The sequence below is a fragment of the Empidonax traillii genome, unplaced genomic scaffold (genome assembly GCF_003031625.1).
Source record: "Empidonax traillii isolate 1590-97213 ecotype Southwest subspecies unplaced genomic scaffold, ASM303162v1 scaffold296:size1881848, whole genome shotgun sequence".
Lineage (NCBI taxonomy): Eukaryota > Metazoa > Chordata > Aves > Passeriformes > Tyrannidae > Empidonax > Empidonax traillii.
In genome coordinates this window covers 186,527-213,615 of record NW_020955489.1, presented here as the reverse complement: position 1 = coordinate 213,615, position 27,089 = coordinate 186,527, and the positions used below count along the sequence as shown (strand labels likewise).

Sequence of the window (27,089 nt, the reverse complement as noted above, 5' to 3'; positions counted from 1 at the left end):
ATGTTATATAATTGCTTAGAGTTTAGTTAATTAGCACAGAGTTGAGTAACTAAATGACCATCCCATGCAGAAACCATACAATAATCCTATTACTGAAGCAGTTACAATCCTAGATTCCATTAAGACTGATTTTAAGAAGTCACAGTAATTTTCATTTAGCTATATAAAGCAAAGACAAAATTGTATACATGTGTTACATTTCACTACTCAGGATGCTTGCATTCAAGCATTACATTTCCTTCCTTTTTTTTTTTTTTTTTTTTAATCTGTTATGCCAAAGCATATAATTACAGTGCTATAATGGCAACAGGTCTAATTTATTTCTTTTACCCTTAGGCTATGGATGTATTTGTGTAGTTTCAAAAAATAGTAATGTCACACATTAATCTCATAAAATCCCATTAGATATATATATAGTACAATATTACTTTATTGTTCAGAGATGCACAGACTCAAGCTTAATTCAGCTTTGAGGCTTTCACTTTCAAGGGTTGGCTATGTTTGCACTGTAGCAACAAAGCAACCAGGCCACTTCTGATTGACAAGCAGATTTAACACTGGCTTACACCCTTGGGATAATGGGAAACCAGGAACACACGGTGCTGGGTGTGTGTGCAAAGTGTTCTATGGAGGGACAGTGGAGTGGCCTGGTCAACAGACCAAACACTGCTTTTGGGTACACAGTACAGCTGAATTAATAGGGCCCCTTTCAGGTACCCATGAACTGGATTTGACATATTCCAGAAAAAAATAAAAAAAGGACAGTTTGCTGTACTGATCAGTCAACTGAGAACACCTTTGGGAGGTGACTGGTCCCTTTTGTATCACTTGACTCATTCCAGGGAGCAGCCTATTGCATAGCAATAAACCACAAAGACAAGTGATTTAATTGATTTAAAACTTCATATGAGAATTAGGAATTAACTGAGCTCTTCACTTGATCCTGTTTGTAGACTACACAGGCATAATGATTTCACTTTAATTAAAAACCCATTAGTCTATAAAGAGCTCTATTAGTGAGCTAAGTTACAAGACAAGTTTTAATTAGCCACAGCAGAATTACTTGCAAGTTTGCATCAAATATATTCAATACTCAAGTGTCATTCGTCTGGAAAGGATACAGATTATCCCTCAAATAAAATGTTGAATGTCTGTGGCAAGTATAAGAATCAAAGTCAGATGAAGAGCTGCAGCATTCTGACAGTGTGTCATGGATCTACATAATTTCCCGCTGATCCAGAGAGCTACTATGCATTTCTGCCATTTATAAATGGCAACAAACATTCTCCTCCCCACCCCATCACTGGTTTGGCTTTAGAAATAAAAAAGCACTTTTGAAATAAGTACCTGACCATACTCAAGGTTCTTTTAGAAACAGCATTTAGGTTACATAAAAGAAATGACAACAGCACAAGGTCCTGGGATTAAATGAAACCTAAAGTGTGACAAGACTACAAGCAAAAAGGCCTCCCACTTCAGTTGACATGACTTTGACTTATTGTTACATTCTTTCACTTGCAATATATGCTAAATATTAAATCAAAATTACCACTTAAATATAAGATCTATGAGGTTTTTTTTAAGTGTGACTGTGTGACTGAATTTGCAAATATTTTGGAATATTGATATTCTAACACATACTGTTTTCAAGTTTCATTATTTTCAAGTGTAAATACAAAAAACCCCACCACGCTTAGAAATAGGCAAAAGCTTACCTGTGCATGAAACAAAGCTAATCCCTTTGCAGTATGCATGGGAATCAGAACTTTCATAAGGAACTGTTTGTGTTCTGCTTTCAGTGGCAGTGCAAAACCATTGATAATACTGAAAACATGAATAAGCAGGATTTATTTTTAATTAAAATATATTTTTTCCTAGCAAGTCAAGAATTTCTTTAAGTTCAAGAGACACTCCATTTCCAGTTCAGTTTCTAAACCTGATTATTTTGAAGCCATTAAACAGCTCTACATATGCACAACCTTTAAAGTTTTGGTATCATGAGAGTTTAGGTTCTTGGTAGCAATATCAGAAAACCACAGTAGAAGACAAATAATACTCATTTGATGAGCTGAAATATTTTTATCATGACCTCCATTAAGTAAAATCATCTACGGTAAGTCTTGCTGTTCAATTGTTAAGCTTAGATAGATGCATCAGAAAGCTGATCCATTTTTCACCCACCATCAATAGCAACTTGAAGAGAAAGAAGAATAGATGGCATACGATTTTCAACTATTTTAACACTGTAATTTGAACAGTCATTTTGAGATTGTCAAATAACCTTTCCCTTCAAAAACAAAGCTAAAAAAAGTTTATCATTGATCCAGTCATCTTATATAGAACAGATAAAAGTCCTTCAGGAAAAGGTTGGCTTCTTTTTCCCCCCTTACATTTTAAGCAAATCTGAGAAAATAATGGTATCCCTTTCACTTGATTTTCATGAAAATTTTTTCCACAGTAGCTTCATAACGTTTGTATTTTCAGTTAGACCAGAAATATTTTAACAATTTTCTACTGTGGAATTTGTGACAACTTTGGAAAAACAATAAACAATTTTGGAAAACCACCACAGAGAAACTTCAAAGTTAAAAATTAAATTAGTGAAATAATGTAAAAAAAGGTAACTAAAAAAACCTTAGCACTTACAAGGTTTTCCTGAATAGAATCTAAAGAAAACGAGCCTGCTGAGGACTAAAGCATTTCATTCAGCATGAGGGCAAAAGTTAACATTCGGTTTCTGAATCAAAGAACAAGTCATCTATCAGATGTAAGATAAGCAAGGGTAGATAGGTCTGACAAACAAGGACCCTTGAGAAACATTTTGCCAGTCACCTTTAAAACTTGCACTGAAAAGTGAGTAATTTATACTCTGTATCCTAATTTAATACTCATGTGGTAACCAAGACAGTATTAGATTATCAGTGACTGCACTTCATCACTTGTTGCTGGAATAACTCTCTCCCCACCCTTCATTCCCAAAGCAGAAAAGCTGAAGCAAACATCCACAATAACATGTTATATTTCTTCTGTGTCAGATCAAACTTACCTTCCTAATATCTCAAGAAGTTCAGCAACACCATTGAAGTGCTCTGTTTCATATATAAACCTGTTGCCAAAAGAGACAACCATCAAAAAAGAATCCAAAGAAATAACCCTTAATAAGCCTCAAATATTTGAAAGCCAGATCACAAAATAAAACCAGGTCTTTTATTTCAAGAACAAGTCACTGCAGACCCAGACCATAAAGGCACGATAAAATATTCCTCAGCACAGTCACACACGCACACACAGCGTACCTGAGGAAAATGTTGTTTATCTGTTTCCTGATGAATGCTCTTAAACCAAGGAATTTTCCATAAATTCTATGAAGAACTGTCTTTAGGAAATCACGTTCTCGTGGGTCTTCACTATCAAAGAGCTCCAACAGCTTTAAAAATTAAATTTAAATGTATTACTTTTGAAAGACTTGAACTTTGTTTTGTTACTACCTGATTTAGGTGTTATCTTTAATTTACAAGCTTACATTAGGAAAAATATAACCACCTTAACCGTAAATTTTGTTTACATGTCAATAGCATATTTTCAAAGTTACATTTTTAATCAAGGTGTTTTTTTTAATAAACCCATCAGCTTCATTCCCTTCCAAAGCCTGTATACAAAGACACCAAAGCCATTCCAATAACTATTATACTATCAAAATAAAAATAAAATTGCAAGAATGAATGACCAAATCATAGGCAAGTGGTATACTTGTTAAGAAATCACAATGAATCAAATCTGTGTCATATTTACTATTTCTTAATTAAAAACCTTTACTAGTTATCTCCAAAAGATACTTATGTCTTGATGGCTAAGCAAAAGCATTCCTATATATAAGATTTTACAATTAACGAAGAGTTCACAAAATAAGCACAAGATAGGTAATTATTACCTGATTCTCTGCTAATACTGACTAAATGCTGCAAGAAGCTAACAAGACTTTGCATGCATTCTTTTTGTAGAATTTTTTTTCAAGGACACAGAAAAGACCACACTCAATCGAAAACATCAAGAAATACTCCAATCACATTACAGACCATTAATTTCGGATTTTTTTTCCTTGCATGTTCAAGTAACAGCATATTCAGAAACGCTAGATGTCTTGAACAAATTAGTAACTTCACTCAAGCAGACACTACCATCTCCTGCTCAGCCAGTGTCTCTGGTTGGGTATATCTGTGCCAAGCAGCACAAGGGACTGGAAACAGCTGTTCAGGAGCTTTGTTCAGGCTCATTTCAATTTTATATTTAGAAGGAATTTCTCAAGGTCACTACTCCACCTTTTTTCCCCATATATAGCTAGCTGTTCATTGCACTGTCTGTCTTTCTTGTACTCTAGAGAAAAATCAAGTGAAATGTCAGAAACTGAAACTCTACAACAGGGCTCTTAAGACCACAGGTCAATTAGTAAACTGGATACCCACAGCCAGTAGTTTAGCAGCAGTTTCAGGCCTAAATTTTATGGGAAAGTTGAATAAAACCGAGAAGAAGGAAACATCTATAAATAAGAATAGTAGAACCAAATAAGTAGAAATTAAATGCAGTCACTGAAGGTGGGGAGGGAAAGAGTCCATCTATGTTTTCACTTTCCACTGCTGTATTGTGATGGCCTGCCAGCACTCACTCTTCAGATAGTGAGCAAACAAATATTTTGACATGGTGAGAAAAAAAAATCCCCTCTGCGTTCACCTTGAACAAAAATTGCTATGGTATTCCACAATATAATTCCTTGAGCAGCTATATTTAATACGAAATCTCACTTCATTTTTTTGCTCATAAATTGTTACTTTGCATAGTGAAGCATGAAAGCATAGAAGATTTTCCTATGTACTTTCTTATTTGATTTTTCTCCTGTGATTAGTACATTGATAGTAAAGAGACTGACACTATTTATACACAAGTTAGCAGATGTTGGAACACATTTCATGTACAGTGAGTACACAAACTTTTTACAGGAAAACAGTTTGCTGCAAGTTTTCCTGTGATAAATCTATTAAAAGAAACAAACAAAAGCACTACAAAAATGTAATTAGCACGCTGTTGATTTGACTGAAATTAAGTTAAAAATTATTAAAAACACAATTTGCATTCACAAGTTACAAATATCTTGCACTGCAAAGCGCTGAGGTTGATACCTCAAAATGAACTGTTGCTGAAGTTACTAATTACATATACCCCCCGTGGTATGGTGTGCTGTTTATTTACTGTTTGGCAGAAACCACTGCTGAAACAACTGAAATTTACCCTGTGTCAACATGAAAACTTTAAATAGCCCATCTGAAAAATTACACTCGAGAGGTAATTTTTAAATCTAGGGGTGGGAAAACTCCCCACTTACCTGCTGTACAAATTTCTGGTCAATATATCGCTTTGCAATGCTAGGCTGAAAATCCGGGCTCTCCAAAAACCTCAGGAAAAATTCATACACCAACTACAAACATTGAAATGAAAATTTTCAAGTTAGTAAGTACACCATAACACTGATCTCAGACCTGTCACCACCACCAAAGCCAGGGGGACTACTCACATGTTTAAAAACTACCAAAGGAAATCAAAGCCTAACACAACTGCTTAATCACAGCCTCTACCGGAATTTTACTGAAAGAATTACAGTAAGTATCAAAAACACTTTAATTCCCTGAAGTGTCAAAGCTTAATAAATAATCTACTGAAAATATCACTACTGGGCAAAAAACAAGTTCTTAATGTTACACATGTTCACATTTCCTGCCGTGTTAAGAATTCTTTATGTAGAAATAACTTACCAAACACTCGGCAGCAATGAGGCTAAAATTAAGTGCTCTAACATCACATAATTCCTTAAACAGATGAAGAAAAAGCTGCTAAGTATTCCTGAAATTAAATTTCAGCTGCAAACTCCAAAAATGAAGAGCCACATGAAAAAGCTGAATGAATACAGAGAAATTGAAAGAGTTGGGCTTAACATTAGGTTTCTATATCCTGGACACGCAGTTCTAACAACAAGACCCTCTGCAGATTTATCTTCAATATCTGTTATATTTTGTAGCATATTATTTCTGTGAGTTCAAGTTCCAGTTTGCTACAATCCCACAACACCCTCAGATAAAATATCTGACAGGAGGTAGGGTTAGCAAGAGCCTGGGGTAGCAGAGGAAGACATGAAGAGGCCACACCACATGTCTCATATTTTGGGGTTCATCAAGAGGCCAAGACACAAAATACTGTCCTTCTGTAATGATGTTAAGATTAATAAAATACATATAAGGCATTTCTTAACTAAGATGGAATTGAGAGGGAAGATACTGTACATTTAGATTCCATTCAGAGTTGTTTATGTTCTCAATGCCTATTTCATAACTCCATGTTAGCCAAACAATTGATTAGTAGTAATACCAAAATGCAATTTAAGTACATAATGCCATCACTGACTGGACTTCTAAATAAAACCCACACAGAGCTGTGCTCATACTCACAGGCATGTATTTCAGCTATTATCCCTCCGAGAGCTCTAATTAAACTAAGAGCCAGCACCTGAGTAATTCATAATTATAATTATCAAGTTCACTTGAGAGAAATGCGTGACAGCGAGTACTTTTTATCTGGAACATTTGAGCTGACAGTTACTTACACATAGCCTCAAGGAAGGCGTGCTGCATCTGCAAAGCAGAAGCTCAGAAACACAAGTTACCCTTCACTTTCTCCTCCTCTGACAGACTGTAACAAGAGCTTTTCATATCAACAGTTTACATAAAATCACAGAATTGTTTTGGTTGGAAGGGACCTCTGGAGATCATCCAGTCCAACCCCCCTGTCGAGGAAGGGTCATCTTGAGCAGGTGACACAGGAACGCATCCAGGTGGGTTTTGAACATCTCCAGAGAAGGAGACTCCATGACCTCTCTGGGCAGCCTGTTCCAGTGCTCCCCCACCCTCAGTGTACAGAAGTTCTTCCTCATGTTGAGGTGGAAGTTTATGTGTTTTAGTTTATGGCCACTGCCCCCTGTTCTGTCACTGGGTCCCATTGAAAAGAATCCAGCACCACCCTCTTGACACCTGCCTTTGATCCCTCTCTCTCAGTCTTCTCTTTTCTAGAATAAACAGACTCACGTTTACGAATTTCATGTAACAGAACTGTATTAAAACCCAAGCTTCCCTGTACAGCCTTAATTTAATAACACAAAGTTGCCAAATAGACAACATAAGACAGAATTTTTAAAAGCTTGGTAAAAGACAATCCAATAATATAATTTTAAATATTACCATACTCCATCTTCTGTCTTAGAAAAAGAGCTCAACCAAGGCTGTTTAATATCTTCATCAAAGCAGATAGTGGAAATGACTGCACCCCCAGCAAGTCTGCAGACAACACCAAGCTGAGGGGGTGCTTTGAGCAACCTGATCTAGTGCAAAACATTTCTTCTCATTGGAAGGGACTTGGACTAAGGTGATCTTTAACAGTCCCTTCCAACCCAAAGCATTCTATGATTCTACTGACCTTTTTCAAATTAGCAACTAGATAAATTCATTAGTTATTTTATACAGAAATGGGAAACATATGGCCAGAGGGAGGTTATTAGCACAGCTTAATGGGGATTAATTTTGGAATTAAATTTAATTAAAGACTTCTGTAATAAATTGCTATATTAAATATCTCTGTCAAGACTGCTCTTTGTTGTGGTCACTGTGTGATAACCACTTAGACAACGCTGGAAGCTACCACAAGGAGGAAAGATAGGAAAAAAAAAAGTATGTCATGTTACCAATGAGAAAGGACAAGTTGACCCTGAAGGCCTGGAAAAATAAATACAGGATGAAACTCAAGGACTGCAAAGTCACAGGGTTCCATGAAAAAGCTCTGATAAGCATTTGCAAGCCCTTAAGCCAAGAAAGGGTTAACAATAGGATGATTAAGATTCAACTACACAGTGAAGCCATGGAAGTGATAGATGAAACCCTAGAATGTTCCAGGAAGATACTGACAATACAGACAGAGATGCACAGTCCTTCAAGTGATTGAGGAAAGTTATTAAAACCTGAAAGGATACAGAGAAGTGGCCACAAGAATTGCCATGGGATAGAGCACCTTTCATAAGTGAACACTAAACTGGCATATTTTGTTCTCCCTAAAGGACAGAGGGAGAAAGGACAACTGTGGCTTCTTTCCATGAACGGATACAGTGACTGCAATAAACATCAAGCAGAAGGACTAAGTTAGAACATAATGCTGTGACATCTTTTTACAAGCTGTCCAAGATTACCTTCAAGATATCAACTGTGCATCAAATAACTTCAGAAATCCTTGGGAGCCTTGGGAAATATATGAAACTTTCTTTATCCAAGTTATTTCAGGAAGCAAGTGGCAGAGTCCATCGCTGGATAAGCCAGCCTCTCACTTCTCCTGTATCCTAATGCTTGCAAACTTAAAAGTATAACAACATCTATAAACTAGGGACACCAGAAGGGATTCTGGCCACAAGAGATCCTACCTAAAGAGACAGGTATGCTCAACTTCAACTGAAGCATTACCATGGGAAACATTAAATCCGGGGAAAGCTGTTGGATTTAGTAGTTTTCGTTGTTAAACGTGGTCTCCTTGGGCCAAAGAGCAATGAAATACAAATCCTAATACTTCTGTGATTTGATTGTCTTTCTTGCAGGGACCACTGGAATATTACTGCTTTAAGCTACCAATTCCACCAACTGTGAGCTTCAAAAGACACAGGGGCTTTATTGCCAACCTGTTCAACCTAGTTTGGCTGTTACAAACCATCTTAAGCATTGCCTCAGAGCAACATCTTCCAAGTGGTACTCATTCTACTCAAGGTTCAGAGTCTTCTGTTGTGACTACACACTCTGGTAACTTACTAAGCCATTATCTCATGATATTGTAAAGAGAAATGACAACAGATTCAAGCGCAGAAGATATGAGAAGAGCAGAGATTCAGATCTTTTTCTTTCCCCTCCCAAAAAACTGGACCCCTGACTGTGAGATCAGGATAGAATTCTGAATTTGTTTGTAACTAAGCAGTCACAAATAGAAGCAAGCAAAAACATCCACCCCCGTTCCCCACAGTCCTTTAGACTATGCCAAAAATAATAATGCTTTTTGATGGCGGAGGCGGGGGGGAATGGTTGTGCACACCCTTTTCTTCCACACACAAAATCTGACACTTCCAGCAGCTTTGTGCTCCTGGAGGGCAAATATTAAGTTATCAAACTCAGTCTTCTACCATCCAGTAGCACATGAACTGTAAAAGGAAGGAGAGGAAAACACAAACTGTTTCCACTGTGCTGTAGTGAGCAATCTATTCCAAGGGCAGCGTGAACAACTGATGCAGGAGAGGAAAAACCACAAATAATGACCAGACAGCCTGGCCAATACTCTTTTAAAAAAGGCATGGGAAAAGCTGAAAATAAAATTTCAAATAATACCACAAGCTATGAACCTCTTTCTCTTAGAAAAGCCTAAAGCACAAGTGAACTGACCACAAAAATCAAAAGTCCTTTTCTATAAGTTCTTTTTCTACGATAATTTAACTCTCATGTGGTTTAAGTCTCAAATACTATGCTGAAGACACACTTCTTATAGCCAGTATTAGAAGTCCACTTTTTAAATAAGAGCATTTGTTGGCACAGTAGAACTGTAATATTAGAGGGGCAGAGCAGCATTTTAACTCTCAAGAGGGAAGAGAAAATGGTATGCAGATGTGCAGCAGCTATTAATCTTCTACCCACTACTAGGAGTTGCTACTTCACTTTTACCCGATACTACTTATATAAAATCAGCAAGGAACTACCCAAGGTACGTACTTACATGGCTATAACTTTTAACAGTTAATTGAAAATAAAATAAAACTCGGCAGCATTGCAAGTCAGTCACACAACTGATACAGCAATGCTATAAAAATCACGAGATTGGCACAGAAGTGCAACAACAGAATGACTGACCAACTGTTACCAAACAACGCTGATATTGTAAAGTTTTTGCATGGAGGGAGGGAAGAGGATGGGAAGAATGAGGGGATATTTATTTCTCGTTCAAAAGACAAATCAGGGTATTACTCCATTTTTTTGTCATTGTCACAAGAAACTGAACTGTTCACATTTAACTTATATTTTATTGAAACCACACTAAAAAGTGGCTCAGTCACAGAAAAACCTCTTAAGAACATAATTACCTAAAATACCATATTTTTAATACACACAGAACACTTTACAGTGCAGTCTTAAAAAAAAGAATATTTAAGCAATTTAAGAGAGTTACACTCCGCTATATTTACACATGCTAAAAAAAGCACCACTTCCCCCCCACCCCCCAAAGTATAAAAGTTCAATTGTGTTATAAAAGCAATTTTGATGTTCCTACCCAGGGCATAAAGTTACTCAAGTATTCACATTTCTTGCCTTACAAGAAGGCTTGAAAATAAAGGAATCACACACCTGTATGTGGGGCCATGAGGCTTCGAGAGTTGGTTCATCTTCTTCTGGATCAAAATCCGGGTTATCACTAGGTGGAAGTGTTCTGAAAATATTAGAACTTATCTGCAAGTAAAAAAAAAAAATAAATTGTATCACTGTTGATTTTTCCACAGGTCACACTCAGTAAGGTACTGCTTTTATCCTAAATTCACATGAAACAAAACTGCCTAAAAAAAAAGTAACATAATAACCACATTTGTCATTCTTTTTTTTCCCCTAAACTTGAAAATACAAATAGCCAAAAGTCAGAAAACATGACAATGAAAATGATAAGTAACTTTTGTCAAAAGTGCTTTACAAGTTTTTAGCTAGACATGGTCATATTTAAAAGTTTTCCCTGAAACTACGGAAATTAAAATCTGGTTTCCCTATATAAAAAACATCAAGAGCTGGAGTCTTATACAAGACAAGAAATACAGTATGACTAATCAGTTATGATTTAAACAGAGCTCTCTCCATATGTAAGACAGACAATCCCAAAAATATACCTTATTTTAGGGTTCTTCACTTCAAGATATTTCTGTTTACATTTTTCACTCTTTCACCTTTACAAAACCTTGAAACATCTTGAAATTTTTTCAGAGTTAGAAATATGTAACAGTTGTAACTTCTTGATTTCACAAAGAGAAAAAAGAGCTACCACATTACTTTTAGTAGGATATAATCACATCAAATCAATTTCAAAGGGGCAAGTTTAAAAATGTTTCTTCAGGGATTCTTGAAGTATATAAACGTTTGGATAGAAGACCATTCAGATGTCAAAAGAAAAATGTCATCTCTTCCACCAGATATAACATAGTGGATTTAAAACCCTTTAACATGAACAAAAGAGAACATGAAGATAATTTTGTTTCTGCGCTTTCTACCGTTCTTTCAGGAACACGTTTAGCACAACTTTTCCAATCACCTTTCAAAAACTCTTTTAGTCTTTGTGACCAAATCTGTTTCAAATAGCTGCTCATCACCTAAGCCTACTACGCACAAAAGAAAACGTCTGAGTTTGCAGCAAATGCTCCTGCGCATCTTCCATGGAGTCTCCAAGGTGTTCAAAGAATCTTGCAGAAAGGACTTTAGAAAAAGATCCTGAAGTCACCCAGCTGGCTCTGCACAGAAGAATCAGCTCCCTCATTAAACAAGATACAAAGCTATTGCATAAACTGACTTTTCCTTTCCTCCCGTGCCCTTCATTCCACATCCTGTTGCTGTCTCCTGTTGGGACACAGCAAAGCTGCTCTACAGCAGAAGAGCAATGATGTTCCGTATGGATGGGCACTACAGCTGTCTCCAAACTTACTGCACAGGAAAAATAAACAAACAAACACCCAACTAAAATCGACAAAAAAAAAAAAAAAAAAAAAACCACCAAACAAACAGTTGTCCTTTAATTTTGTAAACATAAAGGACTTGAGATTCCAGAGCACAAGAGCAAGTGCCTGGAGGGAGGGGGAGAGGAGGGAGAAATAGGAGTCAGAAAATGTTAATTTTAATAAAGCCCAAAAACCAAGATTACAGTCCTGGTCCTGTTATTTGCTTTGTCTACCAGGTAGACAACAAAAAACCCTGAAACACATGAATCAGTCCCCTACAGAGGATGCTTTACCTCTGCTTACAAGTCTTCTGGTTACATCTTATGAAAAGGCATCTCTTTCTAGAGATAACTGTATGATTTTGCAGAGTATTCAGTACCTCCACTATTACTGATCTCCTGACAATATAACAAACATTAAGAATAAACCTTACACCCTTCTATTTAACAGCCTGTTCCCTTAAAAAAAAAAAAAAGGGTTGTTTCCTTTATGTTTGCAATACTTTTGCTTCCTGTCTCATTCACCTATTTCTAAGGCCTTGCTAATAGTATTGATCAAAAATATGGTTTGGGTTAAAAGCCCCATTGTTCTTCTATTGGCAAATTCTTCTCTATATCCTCTTACATTATTTAAAACCTTCTCTTTCTTAAGTGGCATCTTATCCCAAAACTGTGATATGAGAAATACAAGTCATAAAAGGTTTTTAGACCTGGATAGGTTTCCAGATAATTAGAAAGCTGACATTGGGTTTAAGTTTTCTAAAAATTATATCGGAAAACAAACCAGTTAATATATTGAGATACAGCAATTACACTTTATTAAAACAAAATTTCAGAAGAGTCCTTAATTGTCTGTACACTTAACAAGGATCTAAACATTGAGATACTAGGTTCAGTTCACATCTCTGAGCGTGCAGATTAAGTATACCTGATTTCTTTTAAATTCTGAATTCACAACTCATTTAACCTGTTAGGACAGTCTCATCTACACTGGATTTTTATATTCTGTTGGGGAATGAGGGGAAGTCGATAGACACAAGGAGATAGAGGAGTAATGGAGACACCATGTGAAGGGAAGGCATGCAGGGAGACCTCCTAGGCTGCACAGACCTTGCCTATGCAATGGTCAGGAACAACGTTTTATTTAGCTATCTTTAAGAGATTGTTGACTTAGCCTTCCCAAGACTCAGGTGACTCCAAGGAAAGCAGGCTGTTTCCTTTTCAAGTTGGAGGAAATGTGTCCCAGGCCTAGGGGAAGCCAAGGGGCTTTAGAAAGAAACTGGCTCTGCTTCTGCCACTGATGCCACTCCGGCTTTTTTCAGGGAGTTTCTGTCGTCTGTCAGTCCTTTCCTACCAGTCAGATGATAGCTGAATTTCACTAAGGCAAATTTCTACTTTTTCATCCAAAAAAACATTATCCTTCAAATTCTGCCAAAAAAGATCAAATGTTTTTTTCCTTTTAATGCAGTAACACTGAACAGTCTGAAAACTTTAAAAACTTTAAAAAAAAAAAAAAATCAACAAAAAACCAAAACAGTAACTTTTAAATCTCATAGAAGTTTTGCTACAAAGAAAGGCCTCAAGTCTGACACACATGTTATTTGGAGGGAGATCCATCCAGAGTTTTTTCTGAAAGCTGGTACTTCGTCCTAATTCACAGCAAAGACCTTTTCTGCTGCCAGTTGCCAGGGAGATTAGAAATACTATTCAGGCTTGGAGGGATCTTTTGTCTCAAGCTCTCAAAAAGCTCTCACTGAGCATTTAAGGCCTTCTTCACTTTCTGTCATTTTAGGGGAGAAAAGGGGATGAAAATTTGTTATGGAAGAAAAAACAAGCATCCACAGAGCCCAGTCATTTGCACAACAACAATAACCTCAAAAGAACAGCTCAACACTACCTTTCCACCAAGAAAAGAAAACAACTCCGATATAAAAGAAAATGTCCCTTCAACAAGTCAGATGGGGTAGTTAGTATATTCTTTCTTCTAACAAGAGGCTATAGAGGGCACACAGAATAAAAATACTGCAAGGATTCAGGCTTGCTGCCACCAGCATCAAGAAAAAAAAAACAAACTAAGAAGAGGTGAACATATTTTGTCCTGTTATTTTCTTATGAAAAAAACATTTAGGACAGAAACCCAGGTCATTTAAAAAAATTAAACTATACAACCCTCCCCAGTGTCCTAGATCTTTTGTAAAACTTAATAAGCAACTGCTGAAACAGCCAAAATGATTGAAAGGCCTTCAATAATCCTAGCCTTTCAGTGTAATGGCAAAACTTCTGTGCTTATTTATATTAAAGATCTGATCTTCCCTATCAGTTGCCTGCCAAAAAACCCCCAAACCAAAACAAACAACAAACAAAACAAACCTTAAGAAAAAAATAGCTTGTACTGTATGAAGAACTACAAAAGTTGCAGGTTGTATATTTGAACTGGTCTTGCTTATGTTCCTGAGAGCTCTTTCAAAGTCAGCATTTTATCTACATAAACTTAACCAAAGTTTAGAAAACCATTTACCTAAATGCACGGGCACTAAAGCCATTCTTTCTACATATCAAATTTCTAGGAAAAAAAAAACAAATTAAAAATATTCCAGATTATTCTCCAGTGTCCTTCAGCCGTGTTCCCTGTACATGGAGCACAGGCCTACCTAAAACTTCACTTAAGTAGCATTTGAAAATGCATATAAACACCTGGAAAAGCCATCAGATAACAACCATAGATATTTTGTGGCTCATTCAACAAACCAAACGCAGACATTGCATGGTACACATCATCCTATGACTCACAACTTCAGCAAGCCACTTAGGCTACTCCAGCACAGCTCTCCAAGGCCAAAATAGTAACAAACAGCCATATAAAGTATTTACAAAGCAGAGTTGCTTTCTTACAGGGATAAGCCTTTCTGCTGTCACTAGTACCTGCATGAATCTTTACCAGAAAACTTTAGCCTGACACTCCCCTGTCGCTTGTAAATAAACAGAGACAGGCAAGCGTCAATAGGTTGCCATTTTGTGATTGAGGACAACATGAAAGCTCACCCAGACTCCAAGCATCTGCAGTGTAGCAGTTTTTCTCATTTTAATTAACCTGAATGAATCATGTTTCAGCTAATAATTAAAACTTTTAAGTTGTTTGTTTTTACAAGCCTTTCTAAGCCAAATTGTCATTAACAAATTACATTATATTGTATAAGCAGAATAACCAGCAGCAATTCTGAGTTAAATGCCACAAGAATCAAACTGATTAAATTAAAATATCTTATTAAAATTCAAACTATAACATGAGCATTCTACTTACCATTTTCACTATGTCAGCATAAGCTGATTCAACAATCACTCCACGATTTGTTGAAACATATTCAACCAGTTCATTCAGTGTTGCTCTCTTAATTTCTTTGCTTTTCAGGTCTGAAACAGAGTCCATGAAGTCAAAGAGGACACAACACTGTTGCAGCTTCTGACAAAAAAGATCTTGCTGCTCATTGAAGGTGGCATCTATAAGAAAAAAACGCAAAAACAAACAACTGTTGAGTCTGCAGAAGCAAACACAGGATTTCCAAATCTATGTTGCTGACAAAGATTTGCATAGATAATGTACAGTGGTTTGGGGTTTTTTTAGTATGGGGAATAGGATGCTCTATAGCCAGCAAGTCAATAAGCAATATTGTCAAAACTGAAAATGTGTTTGGGTATGTTAGAAAGAAAGACCCACCATTCATAACTTTTGGTACACGCAAGAAATAATGGACAAACACAGGGCAGTAAATATGTTTACAGAAAATCAGTGCCTGAATTACCTTCCTTTGAAATGCACTGACATTGATAAGTCCCAACTCTTCCCCACCAAAAGTCATACACAGAAGCAGTGCATCATACTAACCTTTCATTCATCCGATTTGTCTCATTCTGTTCCCTAATCCTCTATTATGTAACCTGCTTAAAAGCTGTAAAATCTGCTTTGAAGGAACCTTGTCTTTTTACCCCAATGCAAAATGTTTCACATACTTTTGACATCATGTGAGGGATGTTTCTCTTAAGAATCAACTCCAATATTTCTAAAGGATTAACCCTGAATGTTAATGCTTCAGTCTAAATATTTTATTACAATCTTAGTCTTGTAAGGGTTTTCCAGATTTTTTGGCCTATTAAGACAACGTGTTTGGCTATGACTTGGCATTTTCATTTTAGAGCACAGTACCTCTATAATCTGATAAGCAAAATTTCTCCATTAGCATTTCACATTAACTCTAAAAAGGATGGATTATTAAGCACTATACGCCTTAAAAATTTAATACATCCTTAATATGTTGTAACTGTTCCAAAGTTGCATGAGAATAACAAAAGCAGCCATGGTTTTAATTGAAAATTTGGTTTAATGTGCCTTTTGCTTGTTTTAATTATTTGTTGGGGCTTCGGCAATGTAGCATCACCTCATCTATCAGTTAGTCAGGACTTCACTCTTTCTGTGAAAAAATTGTATTTCCAATTTTATCTCCAAATAAAGAATGCTCTCCCCCACTGAAGAGTTTTCAAGATAGGTCTATAGCCAGACTACATCCCTTAGCAATACTGCAGTGAGTGAACAATGCTAATAGCACTGATGTTCTATCACAAAGAAATTATCAAGACAAGAAGAAGGCAACTGCATTGGAACACTGAGTACTGAAAATTTAAAGTCTCACTTTAAAACCTGAACAAAACACAAAAAGCTCTTTGTTTTAGAAGGATTCTAATTGAACAAACTTCATTTTAAGATTGTGCCTTTAATAATTCAGACACTCTTTGGTAATGTCAGTTTCTCAAGTTTCTTACCAGAACACCTTTCATTTAGTGGCTGGAACAACAACAGTCAAAACTTGGGTTTAGTATTGAGTAATTATCTGATAGAATTCTTTCATTTCCATAAGCAAGAAGTAATTGCTACAATGGACTGACACACCTCCACTGTAATTCAAACTGCTCCCTCTGCCCTGAAAATTCTGACTCCAGAGCACTGTATTGTATTCCCCTTCCCCACCTGACAGTTAGGATCCTATTAGCTGAGCATAACAACTTCAGTGAGCTTTTGAAAAAGCCAGCAATTACTACTCCCTCACGAAGAACAATTCACTTTTGAATGTCAATTCTGCAATTTTAACCGCTTTTCTTTTGAATAAAAAAAAACCTTGCAAGATGCTTATTTTGCTCAGATAACTACAAAGACACGAATTGTTACACTCTGCAAAATAATGAACATCAGCTGTAAAAACATTTGTAAGTTACATAACATTTCAGCTCAGATCTTCTAATATTCTAGAGCGGATTGCATGAGTAAGTATTGTATCATAGCAACAAAGCAATAACAGTGACATGCTGAGGATAAAATCCAAAAAAGCCTAATTTAAGGAACCGACACAGGGAGGACAGCTTTTTTTGCCGCTAGCACCAAGCTGATACCCAGACTAACACAGGAGTCGAGCCTACTTGTTTTTCCTCACTACAAACTTTAACTGTACTCCAAGTTACAGAGGTCTCGCAGTGAGACACAGCTAATACAGAGTAGTTTGGTGATGTTCAAAAAAAAAAAAAAAAAAAGTATCACTAAGCAAAATTTACCAAGAGGTTTCAAAAACCAGCAGGCAGCATCTGAATACTTCTAACAGTGGTTAAAATAGACTAAAGATCTAAGGTTAAAAGCCAGTAACAGGAATTCAGGTAAAATAACTAAATCACTACCTTCCCTAGAATAGCAAGGAAATTCCTGCATTAGCCACTTTTAGTGAGACACCAGAGCATCAGGGAATCTCTCTCCTGCCATGCATCACCAGTCCATTTCATTAGCAACTTGATCTATCTCAATTAGACACATTTACCCAAATGAAAAAGCAGCCCATTAATCTGTTTTTTGTTCCTAAAACATTTAAAGCAAAACCAAAGGAAGCATTTCCTTCTACACACACATTCTTTTCTCCTACTTATAAGGGGAATCATAATTATTTTATCATCTTATTATTTTAGTCATCTGAAAGAGATGAACATTATGTGCAACCATGGTATTAAATAAGGTAACAAGAGAGCCAGTTCTGTTATATCAGCACAACCTGGCTCTGTGTCCTCAATCTCTGCTTGACACATTGCACATTTGTCCCAGGAATGTTATGAGAGGAACCATGGGAACCACCAAGTGAGTGGGGAAAATTTGTTTGTCAGATAGTGCTCTTAACTTCTCAAAGCCTTGTCTTTAGGTATCCCAGCACGGTGGAAGCTAGACAACTCTAACCCATAATAAAAGTCATATCATAAGAGTTTATTACAGTTCTTTGAATAAAATAAACTGTGCCACCACAATCGCATCAACATTGCACCCTTTATCTTTAGTAGTTTAACAATCCGTGACATGATTTTTAAGCCAGTTTCCATCTAACATCTATCAAGATTTACATCATATATGTGAAATTCAAGATAATTGCTATTCTTCAAATGCCCTAAATACCATAAGGACCATAGAAGATAAATTAAGTTCAAAGTAGACAGTGGATGCCTCAATGAAACAACCCCAAATCAAGTATGATGGTGGGAAATCCTAAAGACAAAAAATTTAACATCCAGCACCAGAAGAATTATTGCAAATTACGATCCACTTTAACCATGACTCTTTCTTGCCTCTAGTCATTTCCATGATGGATAGTAAAGTGTTTGTACCTGATTAAAAATGTTAATTTGATTGCTGCACTTCATAATACTGAAATTCTCAACAGACTATTTCTACTGTTCACAAAAATCCACCATCACAGACACACATATCAGCCACAGTATCAAGGAATAAAATTTCCAAGGAAGTTGACTTGGCAGTGCATCCTGAGCAGAAGTTATTAAACATCAAAACTGCATGATCGCACAGATTTGTCTCTAAACTGAATGCTTTCAAATTTATAAGGTCATCAATGCAAACCTAAGCATGAAATACTGATTTAAGAGATTAATCTTTCCAGGAAAGGCCCAAACAAAATATAGATAGGGAAAGAGCTCACAGTCACAGAGCCGCCTCACTGATAGCTACAAACTGGAGCTACAAACAGCACTGGATCACCAGCCCAGGGACTACAGTTATGTCTTCCTACAGGATATTCATCTCCTGTGTTTACAGGCCAGAAGGAAAAGACAGATACTTCTCCTTTCTCATCAATTGTTTACCCAAGACCTTCAGTACAAAGCCAGAGAACCTAACATAATCCTTGCTTCAGCAGCAGAAACCAGACTCCAAAGCCACAAAAACTCTCTCAGTTACACAAATGGCAAGCTCAAAAATCATACTTTCCCTGCCAATACAAAGTAACCTCAATCATTTCCAACAATTTTCCTTTTATTTTTTTTTTTTTTGAAGTATCTCTAATTAAATATTTCTACTTTTTCTTGAAGAAGCTAACCCAGGAAGATGCAGAAGCCAGAGAAACAGCCAGTAAGTTTTTCTTCTGACAGCCTCTAAAGCAGTTCATACACAGTCCTTTCAAGCACTTAGAGGACAGTGACACTATGGAATCAAGTACCACACATGCTGTACTCCTTAGAGTAAACTGAACTTGGTGACAATCCTACACTTCTACATAATTCCCTGACAAACTGAATACATGACAAGGATCATGGCAAAATTACATGGCATTCCACTGTCAAAGTTTAGCATTTAGTGCCTGTTGTCTGTTTACATTTCCTGTGCTGTGTGCAGCCCTACTCCATGGTGGAGGGATCTGCTAGAGCAGAATGAAGCCTTAACACTGACATGGAGAGAGGAGCACGTGTACTTTGAGACACCAAATCTTTGGGTTTGGGGTTTTCTTCACATCAGTAAGTTATCAGCACCGTCACACAGCCTGATCGCTTCAGAGACACCACTAGTCTGGAAAGGAGTTGGTCCGATAAACTCTGCCCTAACCTACATAAACCAAGCACAGGGACTCCAATTTAACCTGAACTTTATTTCTGTCCTGAAGAGTTCCTGTGTACATTATTGTTGTGATCTCTCTCAGCATCTCAGTGCCAATGTGGATTTAACAGGCACAGTAAAGCATCTTAGAGAGATGCAGTGTTTATGTAATTGATGTTACAACAGGGGACTGAGTATGTTTCCAGGTTCTCAGAAATCTCCATCTGCAGCCTGACAAGCAGCAAAGCAGTTGGCTGGCATCAAGGAGAGGGGTGTCTCCCTGCAACTCCCTTGCCATTTATTCCTCCCTTCCTCTTCTCTGTTCCCAGTCACATCCATCCATCAACCCTGGCTCTGGAACTTGTCAGGCTCTTCCGTAAGCTGCTTTAACTCAACAACATGGTCATATTAGTGAGATTAAATGGCTTCTGGAGGGGTCTGATATGCATCAGCTCTCACACAGGATGAGAGTTGGGAGCAGAAGCTCTGTAGTGAGCTGCTAGCTTAAGTTTACCATCTCCTGTGGAACCACGTCAACTATAAAGTATGAGATAACGTGTAGGTAGTGTTTTTCAGTGAAGTTAGATACTTTTGGGGAATAATACACTTAGTGGGTTTTATTTTATTCTGGATTTCGGTTTGTTTTATATCACTTTAAAGCTTCTTCTTAAAGAAAAATTTGGTCCCTGTATAAAATCTCATGGTGTGGTTGGCTACACTGTCAGTGTACAACATTCCCCAGTAACTTCATAAACTCGTAACAGATTTTCCCACAATTCCAGCTTTTGATGGCTCAACAATCCAACTGAAACTGATGGGGCTACTCAGATGAGTACTCGTGCAGCACCTTAGGCATCCAAGGAACGTTTTCAGCAGATTTTCCACATAGAAAAAAAAAAAAAACACTGTCACTCTAAGGAATAAGTACCATTTTTTAGTAGACCAGGACTGTAGGTTTTTCCTCTTCCCCCTCCGTTCTGGGTTCAACAGCACACATTTTCAAATTACCTGTTACACCAAAATCTACAGTTGTTGCTGGGACTCTGGAAGGGGTTGAGTAAGTTCTTCGGCATGTTGTCAGTAAACAGAGCTCTGACTTTCCAGGACAGATAAGGGAGTCAGAGCAACATTATGCATCTTAAGAACTAACCAGTCCTTATACAATAGTAGGTCTTTTCACTAGAGAAGGAGGTTTGGAAGACAATGAAGTAAAATGGTATTTTCAATCACTATTGAAAGGAAATTTATGCTATCTATAGGAGATTTAAAAAAAACCCACTTGGTACAGAATTAAAGGTACAGAAGGCACATTGGTAAATCCTGTCTAGAACTCATGGGCTCATACACTTACCCTCTTCATTTCAGAAATCAGAAAGTCTGTAAAGGTGCAATCAAGATAACAAGCTGAGCTTCTCCTGTACTTCCATGTTTAGGTGAACTATTCTGCAGATGGTCATCAAGCAAAACATCCACACGAACAACACTTCAAAACACAGAGGTACCCTACTTGCTCAACTGTCTCTACAGCACACGTTTCACCCAAGCTAATGTACACCCTTCTCCAACCAATTATGAAAAATCATATTCAAAGTGGCAAGAACACCCAGTTAAAAATCATATCACCATCCAAGTAAATATCTGTTTTCTTTTGAAATAGCTTTAAAAAAAATCATAAATTTTGCTTACTATAATATTCTAGATTTAAGAATAATTTTGTGATACATGTCAGGGAAGGAAAAAAATCCCATATTAGATATGATTAGATGAGAATAATAATCAACAGTAAATTTTATTCACACACTGCATTATGGTTTACAGAGTTAGTTACAAGTCTAGGCTACAGATAATTTTGAAGTCACTTAATAAAAGTACTTCCCATACCCAATAGCAGATACTGTTTGTTCTGTCTCTCATCTGCTGCTCCACATGGCCAGGAGTTGACCTCAACAAATCATTCCAGAAAATCTGAAAAGCCCATGCTGATCTAACAACATCTGTCACAAATTCTGTGACAGGACTTCTTGCAATGATAATAAACTGCAAGTGTCTTATCTAGACTTAAAGGAAAGCTTGGAAGACAGTAGAAACAATCTCATATAGCTAAGAGTCTCCAGCTACTACCATGTTAAATCCCTTGATTTTAATTAAGTTTTGAGTCAGCCAAGACACTTCAGACAGTAAGAAAGTATCCCACTGAAATGCTTTCATATTAATAGCCCTATATCCTAGTGTCTAATTACAGAGGACAACATGCAGACAGATGCAAAAAGCAATAGAAATTATCCTCTTGGTCCTTAAAATGGTAGATAGCAAGACTCTGGAAATCAGGTCTAGCACAATTCAGCTCATTTCTACCATACTTCCTCAAAAAGCAGAATTAAAGCACCACTGATTCTTTAAAAAAACAAAAAAAAAGACTAACCAAACATACCCACCATTGAAACAGGGACAAAAACCACCTGAAGTCACACTTAACGAAGTGTACAACTTGCACAATACAAAGGTTTCCTCAAGAGCACACCACCAGTTCAGAATCTGACTGAAATTCAGCTCCATGCAACAACAATTATAAAGAAAAACAGAAAAAAAATTTGTCTAATGACTTGACACAGTTGAATCAATACTTTTCACTTTTGAAAGTACTGAGAAGTTAAGCAATTTGCATATGGTTAACCATATGAAGTTTTGTTCAGAGTGATACTATATTTACGTGAACAGGCAAATATGTTTCACTTCTTACACAGCTGAAGCGTATGTTTTCAAAAAACAATTACCTTACTACCAAAACAATTACCCCCCTACTCCTCTTGTATATGAAACAAGCCTTCTCCCATCAGTAAGTCCACTATTATGTTCCCCAATGCATTCACTTATGTTTTTGGCATACACTGCAACTTTATTTGCTATCTTCATTTAAAACCCATCAAGCAGTTTCAGTGACTGATCACATGCCATGGTAGGCCTATTTTGAATATATCCAGAGCCTCTAAGAGCTCAGCATTCTGTCCTGCATGAAAGACATTAGCCCAAATAATCATTTCACTGGCCTGACAAATCATAGAATCATAGAATTAACTGAGTTGGAAGAGACCTCCGAGATCATCAAGTCCAACCCTTGATCCAACCCCACTGTGATTACCAGATCATCATGGCACTCAGTGCCACATCCAGCCTCGTCTTAAACACCTCCAGGGACAGAGAATCCATCACTTCTCTGGGCAGGCCATTCCAATGCCTAATCACTCTCTCTGTAAAGAACTTCTTTCTAATATCCAACCTAAACCTCCCCTAGCAGAGCTTAAGCCCAAGCCCATGCTACTGCTGATTGCCTGGGACAAGAGACCGACTCCCACCTGGCTATAGCCTCCTTTCAGGTGGAATAGCTCATGATTATTACGTAACAATGATCTTGAAATTAATTTAAATTAGGAATATTGACTCTTTAAGGAAGATACTGCTAAATTTAAGGTTGATAAATCCTGGCATAGAACTAAGATACATAGCCAAGTCATTAAACTGGGAAAAGGGGAGAGTATTGATGTCTTGAATGGGAAATTGTTTCTCAAAAGATGTGAATATCAGATGGATGGTAACCTTTAACTTAAAATTACAGAAGTTGACAGAAAGTATTAAAAGTATTTATTAAAAGTATTTTATTTATTAAAAGTATTTATTAAAAGTATTTCCCAAAACAGAAGAGACAACTCCTGAACAGCTTTTGTTACACTGAAATGCAACAAAGGTTTTTGTTATGGTAAAACAGAGATGCTTTCAAGAAATCCTCCTAACAGGAGGGCATATAAAGGTCAAAGCCCTGAGTATGTAAACAGGTCCTCTCTTTAAAGTCTAACTCAGGTTCCATTGCATTAGCCACAAGCTGAAAGCACCGAGAGAAGCTGGCACACAGCAACTTATTCCTCCTGCCACCTCACTCCCGTGCCAGGAAAATTCACCACTAGCAAGACCCAAGAGACCCTACAGAAATGGAAAGAGACTACAGACCAAGCTTCTGAGACTGCCGAATCAAAAAAGATCAGCAAGGACAATCAGTGTGATGCTCCATGTTCCTGACATACAAACTGTTAATTATACTTTTCCCCAAATAGAAGCACTTACTCTTAAGGAATACTATCTAAGGCATTCAACAAAATTTCGGATTGCTGCATGTAATTTTGAAGATGTAATATCACCTTTCAGGTTGTGACAAGGAGGACTCAAGGTAGCACTTCACAACTAACCTGCTAAGAATTAAAAGAATAACCTGAGCAGCTCTGCTGTCTGTTTTACCTCCCATTAGCTGTAGTGCTCTGCACCTGTGTTACCAGGGGATAAAGAGAGATGAAAAGCAGGTGACAAAAGCTGTGTACCACACAGGCTCAGCTTAAAACCCATTATACAGGGCTGCATTAAAAACATTTTTGATTCATAGGAACCTGAGCACTCTGCTATGAAACCAAATCTATTTGCACGTTTTCAGTTTCAAAGCACAATAACTGTATTTACAATTTTAGTAAATTCCCTTTATATTAAGTCAACTGCAAAACTCACATGACTGAAATTACAGTAGTTTATAATTATTGTGTTAATAATGAAGTAGGCCGTAAGTGGATATTATCAAGATTAAAAATCTATTAAATTGCATTCCTCCCCAATCATTTCCTCACTTTATGCAAGTATAAAATTAATTTTGAGTAAGATGAAGTTGCTCCAGTTTTGCATCACACTAGAACATGCAAGTCAACATTACAAATCAAGTTTGTTTATGTTTTGCCAGAAACTGAAGGAACATCTATCTAGTTTTCACATGGCACTATTAGTGCTCAGTGCAATATAAAAACAGCTTTTATTTGAAATCAAGAGGTTGCTCTTAAACATTCTTTTGCAGAAGTACAGAAACTCATTTTGCCTTTAATTTAGCACTTAGCTATTTTAAGTGTGGAGGTGTAAAGGGGAGTAATTTAATAGGAAATGTATGCGAGAGGAAACATTCAATCTAGTTTTTCAAAAGACAAGGAAAAATTGCTTCTTGAATCCCTTTGTAAATCCATGTGGAAGTTACAAGTATTGGATAAATTCCTTGGATAAATAGAAAGTTTATGAATTGGCTGAACCAATGTTTCTTACTTTTCAGTCTTCTCAGACAAATAATATGAGATACTTTATAATGATGTTATAATAGGAAGAACTATGATTAAATTAGACAGGTGAAATCCTGGGTTTGCTGCATTCAGTGACCAAACTCCCACCGACCTGACTGAGATCAGATCATCCTGAGCAGGCAAATATTCAAGCACTGGCAGGATCCCTTTGTCTACTTCACTTTAATTAAACACTTAGCCTCATAAGTAAGAGGCTGAGCCACTTTTTCATCAATTTTAACCGTGCTCTAGCAGCTATGTTTTATCAAAAGTTGTAAACATTGAGTATTTAGTAATGAGGGATCCTACACTTACGCATATTCCCTTTCGGCAAAATCTCCTGGCTATTTTTAAACTCAATCTACACCATTTTGATGTACTGGGTTTATTTTGATCCTGCTTCCTTCTCTTAAGGAACTATACATAGAGAGGTGAATTACCAAATCTTGTCCCTCCTGACTTTACAGTGGGACCAAGCTTATGTCTCTCAAGAGGGTTCTGACATTCACACCTTAATTTGTCTTCTCAAAATAAAATCCCTGCTTTTCTACAGAATCCAGTGATGCTGAAATACACAAGTTTACTTCACATATATAATTCAAAACTGAAGTTGAATTCTCATCATTTATTGCTGTTCCATAGACGTGGAACCAAAATTTATGCTGCTAGCAAGACTTCAGTCTTTTATATAGGTCATATTTTAAGTAAGCGTAGAATTTTTAATGGAAAACATAATACACTTTTGCAAAGTTTTACACAACTACACTAAATTAGAACTTTTTTTTTTTAAGAAAAACCATTTTCCTACACTTTCCTATAAAATTTTACTTGGGAAGAAATTAATATAATTAAAATTGTGTTGTTATTTTTAAAAGGACCAACCATCTACAGAAATAAAGTAACGCTTTAAATCACTTCTAAAAGTTCATTTATTTATGCAGTGATGCACTCTGATAATTCTCAAATACAGCTACAGCAGAAATAAAGCTGTTTACCCCTTCATACTCAGACATATTGCTGTAACTTTTTATTCCTGCTCTTCTCCAGGTCAGCCTTCCTGGCCTGTGCTATACTGTCCCTCTCTAAACTTGCTCACCCCACCTGTTCTTTCAGTTCTGAGAAAACCTACCATGCTGCTTTCATGCCTGCTACCCACAGCTTGTCAAGTCTCCAAGTGTGTGATGGGCTCGGATATAAACTTTTAATCAGTAATTTGAAACTCCTATAACATACAGAAAGTTTTCCTGTTATATAGGGAGCAACTTTAATGTCTGTTAAATTCTCAGTGTTTTGAAAATCACTTACTAAAATTACAACATCTTCCTTTCACAGCACTGTTTTGAATATACATATGCAAATACAGGTTTTTGTTGTTACTCACACCTTGGCCTCCCAACTCCACAGCAAAATTTGTATTTCTCTTCTGAACCCTGTTACATCAACAAAGATTACAAAACCCACCAATTTCACCACAGCTTTGCTCGGTAAGGTCAGGAAAAACAATGGCAAAGAGATGAATGAGATAGCAACCTTTTCCCCGTAGTACCCAGGCAACATAACAGCACAATTTTTATTTTTTTAACCCATAGCCTTTTTTCACCATATCCATTGCAGCAATACAAGCCACTATTTTAGCAGGCTACAGGTCTGCGCAATTCTCATCAGGCTGCTGTTTCTTCCCATAGCCCTCTTACCCTTAAACACTGAGCCCTGGTATCCTGCATGCACATTTCATCAGTCTTTCCCAGCTTCACTTCCCGACCTCATCCCTGAAAGTGTAGCAGCCAGAAGCAGTACTACTAAACACAAAATTGAAAGTGAATTTCATGCTCTAATCACAGCCACTACAGTTATGCTCTCCTCAATTTTAAATCTCAAGAAAAGACTCATTTGATGAAGACTCAATTCATCTGCAATCAATTCCTGATGTAAAGAACAAAACCCCTAAGTCTGTGAACTTTCAGGAAGATCATGGGAAGTTCAAAAAATCCAAAGGTTGCAACGAAAAGCTATGAAGAAATTAGAAGGGAATATGACAAGAAACATTTCCAGTAAGTTTCACAGCCAACAGGATTGTTGAGACTCCAAACACTGAGCTCACTGCACCCACTGGAGAGGAGCTGGCTTCTTCCCTCTCTTCCTGCTCAAGCTTCTCTAATCAGCCCCCAGTTCCATACTATCCCCCCACCTATAATGAACTCCCAGGCTCGTGCTTGCAGAAAACTACAGGTTTTCCATGTGCT

The 27,089-nt window shown here is 37.0% G+C and overlaps 1 protein-coding gene across 1 annotated transcript in view; it reads right to left on the bottom strand.

The window, feature by feature from the left end:
* PPP2R5A (protein phosphatase 2 regulatory subunit B'alpha) overlaps positions 1–27,089 on the bottom strand; it is a 44,056-nt gene that overhangs the window by 10,157 nt on the left and 6,810 nt on the right. The window contains exons 2-7 of the mRNA XM_027890747.1: positions 15,107–15,303; positions 10,461–10,562; positions 5,378–5,470; positions 3,297–3,427; positions 3,047–3,106; positions 1,716–1,824 (exon numbers count right to left, since the gene is read on the bottom strand). Coding sequence (XP_027746548.1) covers positions 1,716–1,824; positions 3,047–3,106; positions 3,297–3,427; positions 5,378–5,470; positions 10,461–10,562; positions 15,107–15,303 — 692 coding nt within the window. The remainder of the gene's footprint in view (positions 1–1,715; positions 1,825–3,046; positions 3,107–3,296; positions 3,428–5,377; positions 5,471–10,460; positions 10,563–15,106; positions 15,304–27,089) is intronic.